The 20,936-nt window shown below is 38.3% G+C and overlaps 1 protein-coding gene across 6 annotated transcripts in view; it reads left to right on the top strand.

The window, feature by feature from the left end:
* MUSK (muscle associated receptor tyrosine kinase) overlaps positions 1-20,936 on the top strand; it is a 91,815-nt gene that overhangs the window by 8,586 nt on the left and 62,293 nt on the right. For all 6 annotated transcript variants that reach the window (XM_027105984.1, XM_027105981.1, XM_027105983.1 and 3 more), the window contains exons 2-5: positions 2,819-2,945; positions 14,559-14,710; positions 19,256-19,383; positions 20,716-20,857. In XM_027105984.1, the coding sequence (XP_026961785.1) occupies positions 2,819-2,945; positions 14,559-14,710; positions 19,256-19,383; positions 20,716-20,857 (549 nt within the window). The remainder of the gene's footprint in view (positions 1-2,818; positions 2,946-14,558; positions 14,711-19,255; positions 19,384-20,715; positions 20,858-20,936) is intronic.

Genomic DNA, 20,936 nt, shown 5'->3' with positions numbered 1-20,936 from the left:
TCAGTAATAGAGTTTGGTTCATTTAAACAATACATTAGTCAGTGTGCTAGCCCTCCAGATAGAGAGAGGTCTGAGACATGGTCCCTGACCCAAAGCTTAAGGTTTTTATAACTGAGTGTGGGACAAAGACATAAATCATTCTAATAGCATCTGTGTGGCAAGTGCTATGAGTGACATATATAGGATGACCCAAGGTTAAGGAAAAGGGCATTTGGTTCTATCTAGGAAGTCAGGGAGATTGGGAGGAGATGGTGCTTAAACTGGACCTTAAGAAAAGAATAACACTTACGAAAAGAGATATGGGCTAAGTAAGTGGACACTCCCAGCCACCATTTCCCTTACTCTCAGCCAATGAGTTTGCCTCTGAGTTTACTGGAAAAAATAAGTTTCATTTAGACACTGTATGCATTTTTTAAATTTTTTTTTTTTTTTTTTGCGGTACGCGGGCCTTTCACTGTTGTGGCCTCTCCCGTTGCGGAGCACAGGCTCCGGACGCGCAGGCTCAGTGGCCATGGCTCACGGGCCTAGCCGCTCTGTGGCATGGGGATCTTCCCGGACCAGGGCACGAACCCGTGTCCCCTGCATCGGCAGGCGGACTCTCAACCACTGTGCCACCAGGGAAGCCCTGGATGCATTTTTAAATGGCCAATGTGCCAGTTTTTTCTTGTTTTATGGGGCTGTCACCCCCTACCCTGCATCTAAAATATTGCTCACACTACTTACTTGGCTTTCCCAGGCACCTTGCATTTTAACTAAAATGACCATATAATTTACTGTCCAAACTCAGGTATTTTTGGAGTATGGGGGTACTATTAATAATTATGCCAGGATAGCAGGCATAACTGATTATTATAGCTGATCATTTTATGTATCTATCCTACCTTATCATCTATATTGTGGACTCTTACCAGGCAGAGATGTGCTTTACACATCTTTTTGCTTCTAGTCAACCCAGTGCCTGCTCCATGAAAAATCGTAAATAAATATTTGATAAATAATAACAAAGCAGTGATAATAATTATTTTAAATCAGATTATACAATGGGGTAGATTTTCAGACTCACCCAAATACAGGGGCCGGCACTTTCTCACACCATCAAACCCTTGAGGTGACCAGGACCTCACCCCTTTGTTTTGGTGGGATTCTCAGATTTGTAAATTGAAGTGGGGTGCATCCCTTTACCAACACATTCTCATCCTTCTTAACTTCTCTTTCCTCCCCAATTCTTCTAAGCCAGGTGACCCTCATTTCATGGAGGTGGGAGGAGAGAGGGACCATGTTTATGGCCTCTCTTCCTTTTGTCTTTCTTTTTGTAACACACACACACACACACACACACCCCAAGCAAAAACAAACAAACAAAACCCCCAGCTTTATTGAGATATACTTCACATACCAGTCTCTTTGGGTAAAATATACGGTTCACAGAGCTGTGCATTCATCATCATAATCGATTTTAGAACATTCTTATTACACCTATTTGAAATCCTGCATTCCTTAGCCATAGATTACTCCCTAAGCCCTCCATCCTCTTCCCAATTCCTAGACAATCACTCATGTATTTTCTGTCTCTACAGATAATGACTATTCTGGATATTTTATATAAATGAAATTGTATAGTATGTCGTTCTTGTGACTGGCTTCTTTCACTTAGTTTATTGTTTCCAAGTTTCACCCATGTTGTAGCATGTATCAATACTTTGTTTCTTCTTATTGTCAAATAATATTTCATTGAATGGATATACCACATTTTGTTTATCCATTAATCTGTTGGCAGACACTTGGGTTGCTCCACCTTTTGGCTACTATGAGTAATGTTGCTTTGAACGTGGATGGACAAATATCTGAGTCTCTGCTTTCAGTTCTTTTGGGCATATATCCAGAAGTGGAATTGCTGGATCATATATTAATTCTATGCTTATCTGAAGAACCACCATCCTGTTTTCCACAGTGGCTGTGCCATTTTACATTCCCACCAACAATGCACAAAGGTTCTAATTTTTCCACATCCTTGCCGGTATTTGTTGTTATATTTCTTTTTTATTATAACCATTCCAGTGTGTGTAAACTAGTATCTTACTGAGGTTTTGGTTTGCATTTCCTTAATAGCTAATGATGTTGAGCATCTTTTTACATGCTTGTTGTCCATCCGTATATATTCTTTGGAGACAGGTCAGTTCAGATCCTTTGCTCATTTGTTGTTTGGGTTGTCTTTTTATTATTGAGTCTTTTTCTAATATACTCATAATTCAGATGTGAATTCTTTATAAATCTGATGAACCTTCACCTTCAAAGCCTCTCATTTACAGGAGCCCCCTTCTAAGACCTCTGGTGGTTTCTAGCAATGTGTTCATATAAACATACGTTTTAACAAAATTTGGGAAAAATTGTTTTTAAACAGGAATTGTTAAGATTGTTTTCTCTTTTCACTTTGACTTCCCTTCAGTGACACTTCCCTTCAAGTTGATTGGTGTTAGGGAGGCAACAGACATTTTGTATTAATAATTTTATATATTTTTTCTTAAAAAGAACACCTAAATTATATAACTTTGAACTTCACAAAACCTGGATCTGCCTCTACCCATATAAAATAAATCTAAGTCCGACTCTCCTGAGAGCCTTCTCTTTTGATTCTCAAATGCCTACTTTAGAAGTAGCAACAAAATCCTCTGCACAAAATTTTTCCTTCCTTTTGGCAAATTTCTACTATGGGGAAATGTCATTCTCATTCAGGTATGTGGTGGCCTCTGACTACTTACAGAAGAGTTAGTAAGCAGTACTGTAGAATGCTCTCATTTGATTTCTCCTCTCCTTTCAGCCCCTGTCATCACCACTCCTCTTGAAACAGTGGATGCCTTAGTTGAAGAAGTGGCTACTTTCATGTGTGCAGTGGAATCCTATCCTCAGCCTGAAATTTCCTGGACCAGAAATAAAATTCTCATTAAGTAAGTATTCTGCCTTTTTCCAGCAAGAATGCCCAAGGCTGCCTCGAGATTTATCTTTGTCATAACTGTAATCACAGCTCTGGCAGTACTAAAGTTCACCTTCTAGAATACGTAAAATGCAAATTTCCTCATTTTATAAATGTAAGATCTGAACTTCAGTGAGGTTGAGAGAATTGCCCAACATAAAGTGATTTAACTGATATGGGGAAGTCAGGGTTATTTCATGGATCCCAGGTTAGGACCTAGAAGAAGTTTCACAGTAATTAGGAAACACCATGATATCCTAATTCTGGGGGTACATGTTCCGGGACACTCTGGGGAGTTAATAGGGACCAGCCTCATTTCCTGTACTTCTAATATCCCAATCAAGTGATGCATGTGGTCTAGGAATCTGACCTCTAGGTGACCATGACTTTTTCTTTTGAAAGTCAGAAAGGACTCCTGATGTATATAGTGAGGTAGCCTCTCAAACAGATAAAATTTCTACTTGGCACATAAAGGTTAGGCTATCCTTTCCCCATTACAATAGCTATCTGATCAAAAATACTCTAAAAATCTGTAACAAATGTAACCACTGGCTTTCTAGCAGGCCACATAGCTTGCCTTAGGACAAGAGCATTTAACTCCTCCACAAACTGGAACTTGAACACATCCATGAACTTGGATGGGGAAAAATTACATCTTTGTTTTCACTAAGCTCCAATTGAAATTTATCATTTCCTTCTACTATATATGTTGTAATGTGGAAAACTACCCTGGGCTGCAGAAGCCTTCAAGTACTCTACCAGGCAAGCTATCCCAGAAGTCCTGGAATAGAAAAGCTCACAGACCAAATTAAGATGCCTGAAATACAGTTTATTAAATAAATTTAAAATACATAGATAGAGAAAGGAATGGAAACTACCAGAGGGTTTCTATAGGTGTGCGCTCTGTTCACGATGTTTCTGTTTGGCTGATGGCTTCCCTAAGCCATGTGGCTGACAGGGTCTTGGTGCTCTGGCCTTTTGTGCTGAGTTCAGGACACTGGACCACCAGAGACCTCCAGACCCCATGTAATATCAATTGGTGAGAGGTCTCCCAGAGATCTCTGTCTCAATGCTAAGACCCAGCTCCACTCAACGGCCAGCAAGCTCCAGTCTGGATGCCCCATGCCAAACAACTAGCAAGACAGGAACACAAGCACACCCATTAGCAGAGAGGCTGCCTAAAATCACACTAAGTTAACGACACCCCAAAACTCACCACTGGATGCAGCCCTGCCCAACAGAAAGACAAGATCGAGCCCCATCCGTCAGAACACAGGCACCAGTCCCCTCCACCAGGAAGCCTACACAAGTCACTGAACCAACCTTACCGACTGGGGGCAGACACCAAAAGCAACGGGAGCTAAGAAACTGCAGCCTGTGAAAAGGAAACCCCAAACACAGTAAGTTAAGCAAAAAGAGAAGACAGAGAAATATGCAGCATATGAAGGAGCAAGGTAGAAACCCACCAGACCAAACAAACAAAGAGGAAATAGGCAGTCTGCCTGAAAAAGAATTCAGAGTAATGATAGTAAAGATGATCCAAAATCTTGGAAATAGAACGGAGAAAATACAAGAAACGTTTAACAAGGAACTAGAAGTACTAAAGAGCAAACAAACACTGATGAACAACAAAATAAATGAAATTAAAAATTCTCTAGAAGGGATCAATAGCAGAATAACTGAGGCAGAAGAACGGATAAGTGACCTGGAAGATAAAATAGTGGAAATAACGACTGCAGAGCAAAATAAAGAAAAAATGAATAAAAAGAACTGAGGACAGTCTCAGAGACCTCTGGGACAACATTAGATGCTCCAACATTCAAATGATAGGGTCCCAGAAGAAGAAGAGAAAAAGAAAGGGTCTGAGAAAATATTTTAAGAGATTATAGTTGAAAACTTCCCTAACATGGGAAAGGAAATAGTCAATCAAGTCCAGGAAGCACAGAGAGTCCCATACAGGGTAAATCCAAGGAGAAACATGCCAAGACACATATTAATCAAACTATCAAAAATTAAATACACAGAAAAAATATTAAAAGCAGCAAGGGAAAAGCAACAAATAACATAAAGGGAATATGCATAACATTAACAGCTGACCTTTCAGCAGAAACTCTGCAAGCCAGAAGAGAGTGGCAGGACGTATTTAAAGTGATGACAGGGAAAAACCTACAACCAAGATTACTCTACACAGCAAGGACCTCATTCAGATTTGATGGAGAAATTAAAACCTTTACAGACAAGTAAAAGCTAAGAGAATTCAGCACCAGCAAACCAACTTTACAGCACATGCTAAAGGAACTTCTCTAGGCAGGAAACACCAGAGAAGGAAAAGGCCTAGAAAAACAAACCCAAAACAGTTAAGAAAATGGTAATAGGAACATATACATCGATAATTACCTTAAATATAAATGGATTAAATGCTCCAACCAAAAGACAAAGACTGGCTGAATGGATACAGAAACAAGACCCATTAGGTGCTATCTACAAGAGACCCACTTCATACCTAGGGGCACATACAGACTGAAAGTGAGGGGATGGAAAAAGATATTCCATGCAAATGCCAATCAAAAGAAAGCTGGAGTAGCAATTCTCATATCAGACAATATAGACTTTAAAACAAAGACTTTTACAAGAGAAAAGAAGGACACTACAGAATGATCAAGGCATCAATCCAAGAAGAAGATATAACAATGGTAAATATTTATGCACCCAACATAGGAGCACCTTAATACATAAGGCTAATGCTAACAGCCATAAAAGGGGAAATCAACAGTAACACAATCATAGTAGGGGACTTTAACACCCAACTTTCACCAATGGACAGATCATCCAAAATGAAAATGAATAAGGAAACACAAGCTTTAAATGACACATTAAATAAGAGGGACTTAATTGATTTTTATAGGACATTCCATCCAAAAACAACGGAAAAGACTTTCTTCTCAAGTGCTCATGGAACATTCTCCAGGATAGACCATATCTTGGGTCACAAATCAAGCCTTGGTAAATTTAAGAAAATTGAAATCGTATCAAGTATCTTTTCTGACCACAATGCTATGAGACTAGATATCATTCACAGGAAACAAACTGTAAAAAATACAAACACATGGAGGCTAAACAATACACTACTTAATAACGAAGTGATAACTGAAGAAATCAAAGAGGAAATCAAAAAATACCTAGAAACAGATGACAATGAAACCATGACAATTCAAAACCTATGGGATGCAGCAAAAGCAGTTCTAAGAGGGAATTTTATAGCAATACAATCCTACCTCAAGAAACTAGAAACATATCAAATAAACAACCTCACCTTACACCTAAAGCAATTAGAGAAAGAAGAACAAAAAATCCCCAAAGTTAACAGGAGGAAAGAAATCATAAAGATAAGATCAGAAATAAATGAAAAAGAAATGAAGGAAACAACAGCAAAGATCAATAAAACTAAAAGCTGGTTCTTTGAAAAGAAAAACAAAATTGATAAACCACTAGCCAGATTCATCAAGAAAAAAAAGGGAGAAGACTCAAATCAACACAATTAGAAATGAAAAAGGAGAAGTAACAACTGACACTGCAGAAATACAAAGGATCATGAGAGATTACTACAAGCAACTATATGCCAATAAAATGGAAAACCTAGAAGAAATGGACAAATTCTTAGCAAAGCACAACCTTCCAGTACTGAACCAGGAAGAAACAGAAAATATAAACAGACCAATCACAAGCACTGAAATTGAAACTGTGATTACAAATCTTCCAACACACAAAAGCCCAGGACCAGATGGCTTCAGAGGCGAATTCTATCAAACATTTAGAGAAGAGATAACACCTATCCTTCTCAAACTATTCCAAAATATAGCAGAGGGAGGAACACTCCCAAACTCATTCTAAGAGGCCACCCTCACCCTAATACCAAAACCAGACAAAGATGTCACATAAAAAGAAAACTACAGGCCAATATCACTGATGAACATAGATACAAAAAATCCTCAACAAAATACTAGCAAACAGAATCCAACAGCACATTAAAAGGATCATACACCATGATCAAGTGGGGTTTATCCCAGGAATGCAAGGATTCTTCAATATACGCAAATCAAGCAATGTGATACACCATATTAACAAACTGAAGGATAAAAACCATATGATCATCTCAATAGATGCAGAAGAAGCTTTTGACAAAACTCAACACACATTTATGATAAAAAACCCTCCAGAACGTAGGCATAGAGGGAACTTACCTCAACCTAATAAAGGCCATATATGACAAGCCCACAGCCAACATTGTTCTCAGTGGTGAAAAACTGAAACCATTTCCTCTAAGATCAGGAACAAGACAAGGTTGCCCACTCTCACCACTGTTATTCAACACAGTTTTGGAAGTTTTAGCCACAGCAATCAGAAGAAAAAGAAATAAAAGGAATCCACATCAGAAAAGAAGTAGTGCTGTCACTGTTTACAGATGACATGATACTATACAGAGAGAATCCTAAAGATGCTACCAGAAAACTACTAAAACTAATCAATGAATTTAGTAAAGTAGCAGGATACAAAATTAATGCACAGAAATCCCTTGCATTCCTATACACTAATGATGAAAATATGAAAGAGAATAAACCTACCTAAGGAGACAAAATACCTGTATGCAGAAAACTATAAAACACTGATGAAAGAAATTAAAGATGACACAAACAGATGGAGAGATATACCATGTTCTTGGATTGGAGGAATCAGCATTGTGAAAATGACTATGCTACCCAAAGCAATCTACAGATCCAATGCAATCTCTGTCAAACTACCAATGGCATTTTTCACAGAACTAGAACAAAAACTTTCACAATTTGTATGGAAACAAAAAAGACCCCAAATAGCCAAAGCAATCTTGAGAAAGAAAAATGGAGCTGGAGGAATCAGGCTCCCTGACTTCAGACTATACTACAGAGCTACAGTAATCAAGACAGTATGGTACTGGCACAAAAACAGAAATATAGATCAATGGAACAGGATAGAAAGCCCAGAGATAAACCCATGCACATATGGTCACCTTATCTTTGATAAAGGAGGCAAGAATATACAGTGGAGAAAAGACAGCCTCTTCAATAAGGGGTGCTGGGAAAACTAGACAGCTACATGTAAAAGAATGAAATTAGAACACTCCCTAACACCATGCACAAAAATAAACTCCAAATGGATTGAAGACCTAAATGTAAGGCCAGACACTATCAAACTCTTAGAGGAAAACATAGGAAGAACACTCTTTGACATAAATCACAGCAAGAACATTTTTACCCACCTCCTTGAGAAATGGAAATAAAAACAAAAATAAACAAATGGGACCTAATAAACTTAAAAGCTTTTGCACAGCAAAGGAAACCATAAACAAGATGAAAAGACAACCTTCAGAATGGTAGAAAATATTTGCAAATGAAGTAACTGACAAAGGATTAATCTCCAAAATATACAAGTAGCTCATGCAATTCAGTATCAATAAAACAAACAACCCTATCCAAAAATGGGCAGAAGACCTAAATAGACATTTCTCCAAAGAAGATATACAGATTTCCAACAAACACATGAAAGGATGCTCAACATCACTAATCATTAGAGAAATGCAAACCAAAACTACAGTGAGGGGCTTCCCTGGTGGCACAGTGGTTGAGAGTCCGCCTGCCGATGCAGGGGACACGGGTTCGTGCCCCAGTCCGGGAAGATCTCACATGCCTCAGAGCGGCTAGGCCCGTGAGCCATGGCCGCTGAGCCTGCGCGTCCAGAGCCTGTGCTCCGCAACGGGAGAGGCCACAACAGTGAGAGGCCCGCGTACCGCAAAAAAAAAACTACAGTGAGGTATCACCTCACACTAGTCAGAATGGCCATCATCAAAAAATCTACAAACAATAAATGCTGGGGAAGGTGTGGAGAACAGGCAACCCTCTTGCACTGTTGGTGGGAATGTAAATTGATACCGACACTATGGAGAACAGTATGGAGGTTCCTTATAAAACTAAAAATAGAACTACCATATGACCCAGCAATCCCACTTCTGGGTATATACCCTGAGAAAACCATAATTCAAAAAGAGTCATGTACCACAATGTTCACTGCAGCACTATTTACAATAGCCAGGACATGGAAGCAACCTAGGTGTCCATCGACAGATGAATGGATAAAGAAGATGTGGCACATATATACAATGGAATATTACTCAGCCATAAAAAGAAATGAAATTGAGTTATTTGTAGTGAGGTGGATGGACATAGCGTCTCTCATACAGAGTGAAGTAAGTCAGAAAGAGAAAAACAAATACCATATGCTAACATATATATATGGAATCTAAAAAAAAGAAAAGAAAAATGGTTTTTATGAACCTAAGGAAAGGACAGGAATAAAGACACAGATGCAGAGAATGGACATGAGGACATGGGGAGGGGGAAGGGTAAGCTGGGACAAAGTGAGAGAGTAGTATTGACCTATATACACCACCAAATGTTAAATAGGTAGCTAGTGGGAAGCAACTGCATCACACGGGGAGATCAGCTCGCTGCTTTGTGACCACCTAGAGGGGTGGGATAGGGAGGGTGGGAGGGAGATGCAAGAGGGAGGGGATATGGGGATATATGTATACATATAGCTGATTCACTTTGTTATACAGCAGAAACTAACAAAACGTTGGAAAGCAATTTTACTCCAATAACGATGTTAATAAAATACATAGATAGAAACAAGGGGAAAGAAATAGGGCGAGTTAATATACTTAGGAATCTTGGTTTACTTAATGTTTATGTGTCCAGTCTCTCTTCCCTGTGCCTCAGATGTCCCCACTGTGGTGTTCTTACAAGAAACAGAGTTGAGGTTGAGCAAGGGCCCACAGGTGGAGGGTTCCTGAAGCCAATGATATATATTTGCCCTGTTTGAGGGACGCAGGGATAAGTATACCTGGCCGGAGCTTGTCAGTTAGCCTGCTCAACAGCCATGGATGTTAACTGTGTTTCCTGGATACAGCTCATGGGACCATAATGGGGCCATAGTGTATATCACCAGTGGGTGGTTGTTTTCAAGGTGACAAAGTTGTCAGTCTAGAGGTGGCAGAATTATGAACTTGTCTTTCCATCTCTTCCTACCATAAATAATGCTCTTCTTTGTTCCATCATATTTTTAATTTATTCCATCTATGTTTAGTAGGTGGCAATTTTATTTACTACCTATATTCAACACAATTTATCAATTCTGCCTATATTTCATAAGTCAGTAGCTTACTTTTTATCTCTACTTACAAGTCATTTTACCAATATCTCATAAGTTATTAGCCTTACAATTTATATGCTTAACACTTTTTATGAGTTTTATCCATCTTATGTCTTTGTCTTCTATAATAAAATTGACTATTCCTAAACAATACAGGAAAACCTCATTTAACATACATCATGAATAATAGTGCTAATAAAGTACCTGTGACACTATTACAGTAGAAGTTATAAATAGTTTTATATTACAACATGATGTAATATATTACTGTTGCTTATATACTGGGATATTATTTATATTCTTCTCTACTTTGAAATTATAATAGGTGTTAGATAGCAGTCAGTATTCAAAAGTCAATATTCAAAGACTACTCTCCCCATCATCATCTTTTAACTTGTCCAAGAAGGAAGTTTGTTGCCTACATTGTCAAATAACTTTGAAAAATATTGCCCTATAATCCTCTCATGTGTTTATCTTCCAATATTGTAAGTAGATGAAGAAATGGACAACCAATGAGTTTTTTTCAAATCATGCAAAGAAAATCAACATTATAAGTCTGGTTCAGGAAACCATAAATATTCTAACTTGGCTTATAATACTATGAATAAAATTACTTTTAATAAATTTAAACCTTCCCTTTATTGTATGGCAAAAATGTGTTACAAATAAATAAGAAATAAACGGAGCAACAGGTTCAGATAGTTGTTAGTCAAAGGATATGTGAAATAGGAAGAAATTACGTTTTGAAAATACAATTGAGTGCTTCTTGAGGAATAATGAATAACTTTACACAGGAGATACTTGACAAGCATTACCTCAGCCAGGTGATAAATGTCAATGTCAATAGTGAGAAATTATATTGATAGTAGTACCCTTGTTATGATGTGATGAAATGGCACTCTACCTGTGGTCTTCCTCCCAAAAGCTATAAACCCAATTTAATCATGATAAAAGCATATGACAAATTCCAATAGAGGAGCATCCTACAAAATATTTGACCAGTACTCTTCAAAACTGTCAAGTCATCCAAAGCAAGGAAAGTCATAGAAAATGTCAAAGCTAGAAGGAGCCTAAGGAAATGAGACAAATAAATTAAATGTAGTAGCCTGGAAGAGATTATGCAACAGAAGAAGACATTAGGTAAAAACAAAACAAATCTGAATAAACTATGACTTTAGTTAATAATGTATCAATGGTGATTCATTACCTGTAACAAATGTACCATACTTACCTAAGATGTGGGAAACTGGATGTAGGGGGTATATGTGAATTCTCTATACTACCTTTCCAATTTTTCTATAAATCTAAAACAGTTCTGAAAAATTTCTCTTTGACGTAAATCATAGCAATATGTTTTTGAATCTGTCTCCTAAGGCAAAAGAAATAAAAGCAAAAATAAACAAATAGGACCTAATTAAACTTGAAAGCTTTTGCACAGCAAGGGAAAACACCAACAAAACAAAAAGACAAGCTACAGAATGGGAGAAAATATTTGCGAATGATATGACCAGTAAGGGGTTAATATCCAAAATATATAAACAGCTCATACAACTCAGTATCAAAAAAAAAAACCAAACAACCCAATCAAAAAATGGGCAAAAGGCCTGAATAGACATCCTTCCAAAGAAGACATACAGATGGCCAACAGGCACACAAAAAGATGCTCAACATCACTAATTATTAGAAAAAACAACAATAAGATATCACCTCTCACCAGTCAGCTATCATAAGTCTACAAATAACAAATGTTGGAGAGGGTGTGCAGAAAATGAAACCCTTGTACAGTACTGATGGGAATGTAAGTGGTGTGGCCTCTATGTAAAACAGTATGGAGGCTCCTCAAAAGGCTAAAAATAAAGTATTATATGATCCAGCAATTCCACTCTGGGGTATATATCCAGAAAAAATGACAACACTAATTTGAAAAGATATATGCACCCCAAATTCATAGCAGTAGTATTTACAATAGCCAAGACATGGAAGCAACCCATGTGTCCGTAACAGATGAATGGGTAAAGAAGATGTGGTATATATTTAGAATGGAATCTTAGCCATAAAAAAGAATGAAATTCTGCCATTTGCAGCAACATGTATGGACTTAGAGAATATTATGCTTAGTGAAATAAGTCAGATGGGGAACAACGAATACTGTATGATACCACCTACATATGAAATCTAAAAAGTAATACAAACAAATGTATATGCAAAACAGAAACAGATTCACATAGAAAACAAACTAGTGGTTACCAAAGGGGAGAGGGATGGGGGAGAGGGATGGGGGAGAGGAATGTGGGAGGGGCAAATTAGGCATATGGGATCAAGAGATACATACTATTATGTAGAAAATAGATGAGCAACAAGGATATATTGTATAGCACAGGGAATCATAGCCATTATCTTGTAATAACCTTTAATGGAGTATAATCTGTAAAAATACTGAATCACTGTGCTATGTACACCTGAAACTAATATAATATTGTAAATCAAGTATACTTCAATAAAAAAGAACAATTTATATTTTGAAAATTATAAATACTTGTGTCCCTCACAATCTAAAAGCAATTTATGTACTTGAATTAAGCAGCAGTGATACCACAGATTATAAATCTTGGAAGTTGATATTTCACCGAGTGGCTGGACTCTTGGTCCACAAGCACATCTGTAAGATATTCCAATATTCATATTTTCCATGAAAACCTATACAAAGCAAAAACTACATGAGAGTGAATATCATGGCTATCCTCAGTTATTTGATGTGATTTAATGAACTACCCAGTGATTATATTATCCTTAGTCACATGAGACCAAAAATTACTCCATCCCTTTTTTCCTCTTTAAGATCAGTGTGTGATGGGAGCCACCCATTGAATTAGAAAAATCAAAATTCCATTCCCTTTACAGTTTTTGTTTTCATGTCGTGTTAGTTTTTCCCATTTCTACCGTAACAAATTACCGCACATTTCATGGCTTGAAACAACACAAATTTACTATCTCCCAGTTTCGGAGTTCAGAAGTCTGAAATAGGGCTCTTTGGGCGAAAATCCAGGTGTTGGCGGGGCTGCATGCTTTCTGGAGGCTCCAGAGGAAAGTCTGATTTCTTGCCTTCCCTAGCTTCTCAGAGCTGCCTGCACTTCTTGGCCCCTTCCTGCATTTTCAAAGCCAGCAGCTGTGTCACTCCATACTCTGCCTCCAGCGTCACAGCTCATCCTCTGATCCTCCTGCTTCCCTCTTCCATCTTTTAAGGACCCTAATGATTACATTGGGTCCCTCTGGATAATCCAGGATACTCTATTTTAAGATCCCTGACATCTGCAAAATCCCTTTTGCCCTGTAAGGTAACATATTCACAGGTTCTGGGGATTCAGACATGGATCTTTGCTGGGGGTGGGGTGCTTTACTCTGCCTAATATACGGATTTAGCGTAAAGGATATTTGGTCATAAAACTCACTTTTAGGTTGACGCTTCCTCTCAAATTTCTTCCTTTTGTCCTAATTTCCTTCTCAACATTCACACTGCATGTCGTTTAGTGAGATAATATATGTAAAACCTGTATTTTTACAGTTTGAACCTTTTTTGCTTCCTTATGTGTCCCAAGGAACTAGCACTGTACCTGGCACTTGTTAGGCACTCAACAAACATTTGATTAATGAATGAACAAATAGTTAAGTGGTAGTTACTTCTCTAAATATTTAACTCTTTCTTTTTTTTTTCCATTTTTTAAAATTGAGGTATAGTTGATTTACAATGTATTAGTTTCAGGTGTACAGCAAAGAGATTCGGTTCATATATACATACACACACACACATACACACACATGCTCTTTTTCAGATTCTTTTCCCTTATAGGTTATTACAAGATATTGAATATATTTCCCTGTGCTATACAGCAGGTCCTTGCTGTTTATCTGTTTTATATACAGTAGTGAGTATCTGTTTATCCCTTTCTGCTAGTCATACTTACGTGTGTGTGTGTGTGTGTGTGTGTGTTTTCATTATCTAGCTGCTACTTCCCAGTAAATATGGGGCAGAACTCATATCTTGGGTAATGATATATACTTTCCTAAATAAATAACTTTATGTTTGGTCTCATCAACAGACATCACCTTCTGAAGTTATTTTTGAAGGACTCAACACTGCTCTGATTATTGGAGCCTAGGAAAGATTAGAATATAATGTTAGCTTTCAATTCCCAAATAAGCTTATTCTGTTATTCAGAACTCAATCGAATTTCCTCTTACCTTTAGTCTACTTCCTCCATTGGTAAGCCATCTGTGTGATCATTTAATCATAGCCAAAACATCACAGATGGGACCCTAACCTGCCATAATCCTCTGCGACCCACAGGCTCTTTGACACCCGGTACAGCATTCGGGAGAACGGTCAGCTCTTCACCATCCTGAGTGTGGAAGACAGCGATGACGGCATTTACTGCTGCATAGCCAACAATGGCGTGGGAGGAGCTGCCGAGAGCTGTGGAGCTCTGCAAGTGAAGATGAGTGAGTAGGAAAGAGAATCATCCATTATTTCAAAGCTGACTTGGTACATTTTGAAGCAAGCAGTAAATAGAGCCTCCTGCATACCTGTATGTTCAGGCAGCCAGACAAGTTCAAGTTCAAATCACAACCTTGAGACAGTCCCACACCTCTTATTCCTGCCATCAACCACCATCCTACAGGCAAGCCTCATTGTTCTCTACCGTCTCCCATTTTCATGCCTTTGTATGTCTCTTTATTTGCGCCACCCTGACATCTTTCACCAGGAGCTTCCCTTTAGAATCTTTACCCCATACCTTCAAAACAGTTTCATGACAACCAAACACCCTTTTAATCTAAATCCTCTTTGCAGACACTTCTCCTACCCTTTTGCCTTGTTTCAAACTTGATTTTCTTGAGCGACTTTTCAAACTTGAGTGACTTTTCTGCTTAAAGGGAGGCTATTTCTTCCCCACTTCATGTCAACAAGGCTAGCATGTACTGATGTTTCATTGTGGCTTTTAAGCCATTATATTTTGTATTCCTGTGCAAAACCTTTCCTCTCATGAGGGCTTTTGCCATTTTGACATTCTCTCTAACTCTATTCATCAAGTCAGCTACTCACTTCTAGGTCCTCTCCCATATTTCTCAAAGATTTTGATTCCAGATTTATTAAATTTCTATCCATTCCTACTCCTGCCATTATCCTAAGCGATTTCAGCAGCCATGATTCAGAGCCACTGTCCACTTCATCCTATAGCTCCTTGACCTTCACAAGTCCAGTGATGTTTGCCTTAACTCTTTATCAGTCTACCCAATCTATGACCTTGTCACCCCCAGGAAATGGACTGTATTTCAAATCTTAAACCCCAGTAGGTCACATCCTGAACATGGACATTTCTATTTCCATCTCTGTCCGATGAGGAAACTAGTTTCCCACACTCATGATTTGCCTCCAACCTGAAGGCACAAACTCCATCTGTCTCCTTCTCAGCTAAGAACAGAGTCTAGCTCTCTCACACCCTTCCTCCCATTCCATACGATCACAATCATGGTCATGTTCTCCTGCTCTTAACTCCATTGGGGGGGTCTCTGTTACATCGACCCCCAATGGGCACTTCATTCAATTCTCTCTTCACTTTGTTCTCTCTCCTACCTAGTGTGGCATCATCTCGCAGCCCTTGCCAGCATCCTCAAATCTCATGACGCCCTGTGCTATAGCACCTGCTGCTTGCAAACTCTCAACCTTGTAATGAAGTAACCTTTATTTTCTCCTCTCTGATGTCACAGTACTGATGAGAAAAATCACAGAAACATGCATATTGGCATCATACAAAGCACGGTGGAATCCAGTTCCACCCGGAACGTTTATTATGAGGTTTTGTTGTTGACTTTATCACTATTTCTTACATCTTTTATCTTTCGGTTTTATTGTTATTGTTTTGCTGGAGGAAGTGGTTTGCTGCTTCTTTTCAGTGTGAGCACGTGAGATGCATTTTCTGTATGTTTGTGTGGCTGGAAGTCTTTATTTTGCACTCCAATTGTTTCTCCTCATACTTCCTACATATCTATCTTGATATTCTACTTTCTAGATTTATTTGGCTTTTCCTTCTATATCATGGATTTGGTCTTCAGTATGACCATTCTGCTATTCTGACCTGATATTCTGTACTTTGATCTTAAAAACCCGTATTTTTAATTTCTAGGTATTATTTTTTCCCTGACTGCTCCTTTTCTCCATAGCCAACTTTATGTGTATGATGCAACATTCACTCATCTAAGGATACTATTAATGCACTTTTTTAAAGCATTTTCTTCTTTCACCTGCTTTATTTCTGTTTTCTTCAGGCTAAGTTTTGATTTTATTTTGATTCTCTTTCTTCATGTTCATGGTTGTTCTCACATGTCTGTTAATCTTTTATGTTTGGTCACCCCTATAAATGCTGTCCGAGATTAACTATAATAGGTATGTAGTGGGGCTAGTGGGACATCGTGGGGAAGCTGATCTGGGGGTTCTGAGGGTAAAGAGGTTGGGATATACCCACAAGTAGGCTTTCTTTCAGCATGTGGGGCAGTAAGAACACCAAGTAAGGAAGTTGGGATGTTCTCTTTTGCTGAAGAATGAAGGTGTGATTCCAAAGAGTACATTTAAGTACTTCACTACTTTGTGGTACTACTTTTCCTTTGAATACTGCTTATATTTTTCTGACACTAAATGTTCTTGATTTTGGTTCTATCCTAAATCCTCTTTTTTTCTTCTCTCCTCTTCTTTTCTCCACTCTCTCCTTAGGAAAGCTTACCCATTCAGGTGGCTATACACTGGTGTGGCCGTCCCAACTGTTAAAATTTTGGAATGCTTCCACACTGCTTGCTAAAGAGCTGTTTCCTGAGACCCTCGAGGTCCCCACCCCCATGGCTACTCCAACTACCCTCAGACCTCCTTCGGGAGTTCCCTCCCCCAGATTCCTTATGGTCCAACAACTAAGGGTTCAGTCTTGGCGTAGCAGGACACTTCCAGCATCCCACTTCAGCAAGATGACCAGTTCTGATTAGTCAGTGCTCATGGCTCCCCCTGAATCATGCTCCCTTAGGGTGGGGAATCCATGACTCCACATCAATACTCAGTTCATTCCTGGTTTTCTTAATGTTCAATTGCCCGCAAAGGTTCTCCTGAGCTCTCACCAACAGATGACAAAGACATCTATTTCATTGAGAAGACAGGAGTTATTTGCTTTAAGCAAAGGTTTTCTGCCTAAGACATTATCTGCGACTCAGGTTTGCCATAGGGATCAGTTCAGGGAGCCCAATGGAAGGAATGAATAATACTCTCTTTGACTATATCACAGGTGTATCAACTCCTAAGCTAAGCTTTTGCCAATAGCTGCATGACAACTCAGCTCACAGTTGAGGCGCCTAGTCATTGTCTAAGCATAGGTATTCACTGTCATTGATGAGAATGAGCATTGTATGCTTTAGATCGCAGACAAAGTGACAACGTTGATAGTTTTCTATAACATGTTTAAAGCCTATCTTGTATCTTTGCCACACTGCAGGGTCATACCACCTCTAAATGGCAATAAATAGCTAGATTAAAAATCAATAGACAGGGCTTCCCTGGTGGCGCAGTGGTTGAGAGTCCGCCTGCCGATGCGGGGGACACGGGTTCGTGCCCCGGTCCGGGAAGATCCCACGTGCCGCAGAGCGGCTGGGCCCGTGAGCCATGGCCGCTGAGCCTGCGTGTCCAGAGCCTGTGCTCCTCAATGGGAGAGGCCGCAGTGGTGAGAGGCCCGCGTACCGCAAAAAAAAAAAAAAAAAAATCAATAAACCATGCAGTCTTTGCAAATATCACTTATAACCACCACCAAACCATGTCCCTCCAACACACACACACACACACACACACACACACACAATTGAAGTAGAAGGGCAAAAATCCTTATTTCCTGCTCTTCTATGTCAAAGTAACAAATTGATTATGGCACATGACCTGAAAAAAATAAAATGCATCTATTTCTCAGTAGTCTCTCCTGCAAAGATAGTCTTCTGCTTTGTAACTGTAACATAAGATTCCTTAGGAAATAAATGTAGTTTTCATTATTTTATGAGTGTTTCAAATAGTAAAATCACTGGCATCCTGAACTTGTCAGTACTTCTATGCAATAGATTTAATAACGTCTTCCTCTGAAAGCTCCATGTTGGAGAATAAAAATTAACTGACATAAACTATTTCTTCTGAACAAATGAATTTAGGAGTGTTTCACAGAACAGTATACACAAGTTGGCTTTGCAGAGTGGAGTTACTCTGAATTATATTACAGAATTTCTCTGATTACAAGTATAGTAACATTTGATTTATTTTCTAGAGGATAAATGTATCTAATTTTTAATCATCAAACTTAATAGTCAAATTAAGATGGAAACCAAAGGGAAAGTAGACATAACTCAGAATTATACAAATAAAACTTATATCAAAACTTTACTTTCATATGTTTTCATGTCTGTTGCTATGAATTACGTGATGTTGAATTGTTATCAGTTTATTTTTATTTATTTATTTTTTTTTTTTTTTTGCGGTACGCGGGCCTCTCACCGTTGTGGCCTCTCCCGCTGCGGAGCAGAGGCTCCGGACACGCAGGCTCAGCGGCCATGGCTCACGGGCCCAGCCGCTCTGCGGCCTATGGGATTCTCCCGGACCGGGGCACGAACCCGTGTCCCCTGCATCAGCAGGCAGACTCTCAACCACTGCGCCACCAGGGAAGCCCCTATCAGTTTATTTTAATCAACTTTTTATTAACTATTTTAAAAGTGCAGAATACTATGATAATTATAAACTCCTAATATGTTTTATGAACTGATTTTTCATATAAGATAAAACAGAGATAACCTAAATTTTCAAAAATGATTTCTGTTTGATAGCCACTAAAAACATGTCTTAGCATCTGGTGAATTCTGTATTATAATAAGCCTAAGAATATTTTTAATGTATATTTATAATTAAACATAAACTTAGAAACTCTAAGTTTAATAAAGCCATATTGCTTTTTAATTTTTAACCTTCATTTCCTTTAGAACCTAAAATAACTCGTCCTCCCATAAACATAAAAATAATAGAAGGATTAAAGGCAGTTCTACCATGTACTACAATGGGCAATCCCAAACCATCAGTGTCGTGGATCAAGGGGGACAGTGCTCTCAGGGTAAGTGATTGTTATGTTAAAACATGTATATACAACACATTGTCAAATACAACAATCCTTTGCAAGCTCAGTTGCACACTTATAAACTTAGTATAAACTTTTTTCCATGTATAACATTTAACCAAACTTTAATATTTCTGTTCCCATATATGCAAATTGTAAGGCATTCCAGTTGGGGCTGAGTAGGGGAAAAAAGAGATAGGAACCAGTAGTGTTAAGGATGATAAAGGAGGCAAAGCAGAGCAAAGCTACAGTCTTTTTTTTTGGTTGGTATTTGAATCATTTATTTTTCAACATTGAATCTTTGAGACTCATGAGATTTAAAAAATGGAACTAAGCTCCAAGCTTTAGACCTGACAAATCGTTTCTGGGAGGAGCGAGAGAAATAAGGTTTGGAAGAAAAGGAATGAGAACATTCTGGAGTGAAGTTAGAGCATCAAGACTGGTGAACAAACCACCTTGACAACAACCTCAACCACATACAGTAGTCAAACTTGAAATGCAGTATTCACACGCTTATTTTGTACTGCTTTGTATCTTATACCTACACTTATTGATAAATTACTATACTGCATCACCATCGTCTCTTTCCATCCTTATATAACCTACCAACTGTGAACTCAGTGAGGTCAAAGACATTATGTTTTTCATATTACTGTACTCAGAGTATTCCATGGGGAATACATAGGTGTTGATATATGTCAATTAATTGAAATAAAACATAATATCAATTAGCTTTGTTTTATTTAAAATAAAACAAATAATTTTCATTTTTTATGGTAATCTATATAATTCTCTGGCTTTCCTTTTGTTATATTTTCTACAATAAAAGCAGGGGGTGGCTCTATATGAATTTAGAGTCCCCAGAGAGAAGATAGATGTAACATTTTAACTATAAAGACCAATTTTTGTATTATCTGTAGAATTTTCGAACTTTTCAAAGGACATATATTCCTCTAAGGATACCATATAGGCAGTAAGCGTGGCTGTTAAAAGCAATGCTTTTAATCAAACAGACCTGGATGTGACATTTTTAGATATCAAAGAAACTCCTAAAATAAGGCTTGTTGATGTAGGACATCCAATAAGCCTTGGGGTCCTCATATAATGAAAGAAAATAAAAATAACTATATCTTATGGCATTGTTATTAAAATTAATTTTGGTAATCTTATACTATCTCATTTATTATTGTATGTTACCCATAATAAATGCCAAATAAATGTTAAAATAATATTTTTGATAAGAATGATAGTGATGACTAGATGAAATATAGCAAATGTGTCCTTGACAGACCTATGGCCATTTTTAATTCATGTCCCTGTCCCTGGCAGGAAAACTCCCGCACTGCGGTTCTTGAATCCGGGAGTTTAAGGATTCATAATGTGCAAAAGGAAGATGCAGGACATTATCGATGTGTAGCAAAAAACAGCCTTGGGACGGCATATTCCAAGTTGGCGAAGCTGGAAGTTGAGGGTAAGGAGCTGCGTTCCTTCCCATTACAGTGCTAGCTGAGGGCCTCACGCTCTACTGTGAAGCATTTCAGCTTGCAAAA

This window comes from Aethalodelphis obliquidens, unplaced genomic scaffold (assembly GCF_003676395.1).
Source record: "Aethalodelphis obliquidens isolate GAN/ISIS:26980383/991018 unplaced genomic scaffold, ASM367639v1 scaffold7, whole genome shotgun sequence".
NCBI classification, from domain to species: domain Eukaryota; kingdom Metazoa; phylum Chordata; class Mammalia; order Artiodactyla; family Delphinidae; genus Aethalodelphis; species Aethalodelphis obliquidens.
This window is presented reverse-complemented; position numbering and strand designations above follow the sequence as displayed.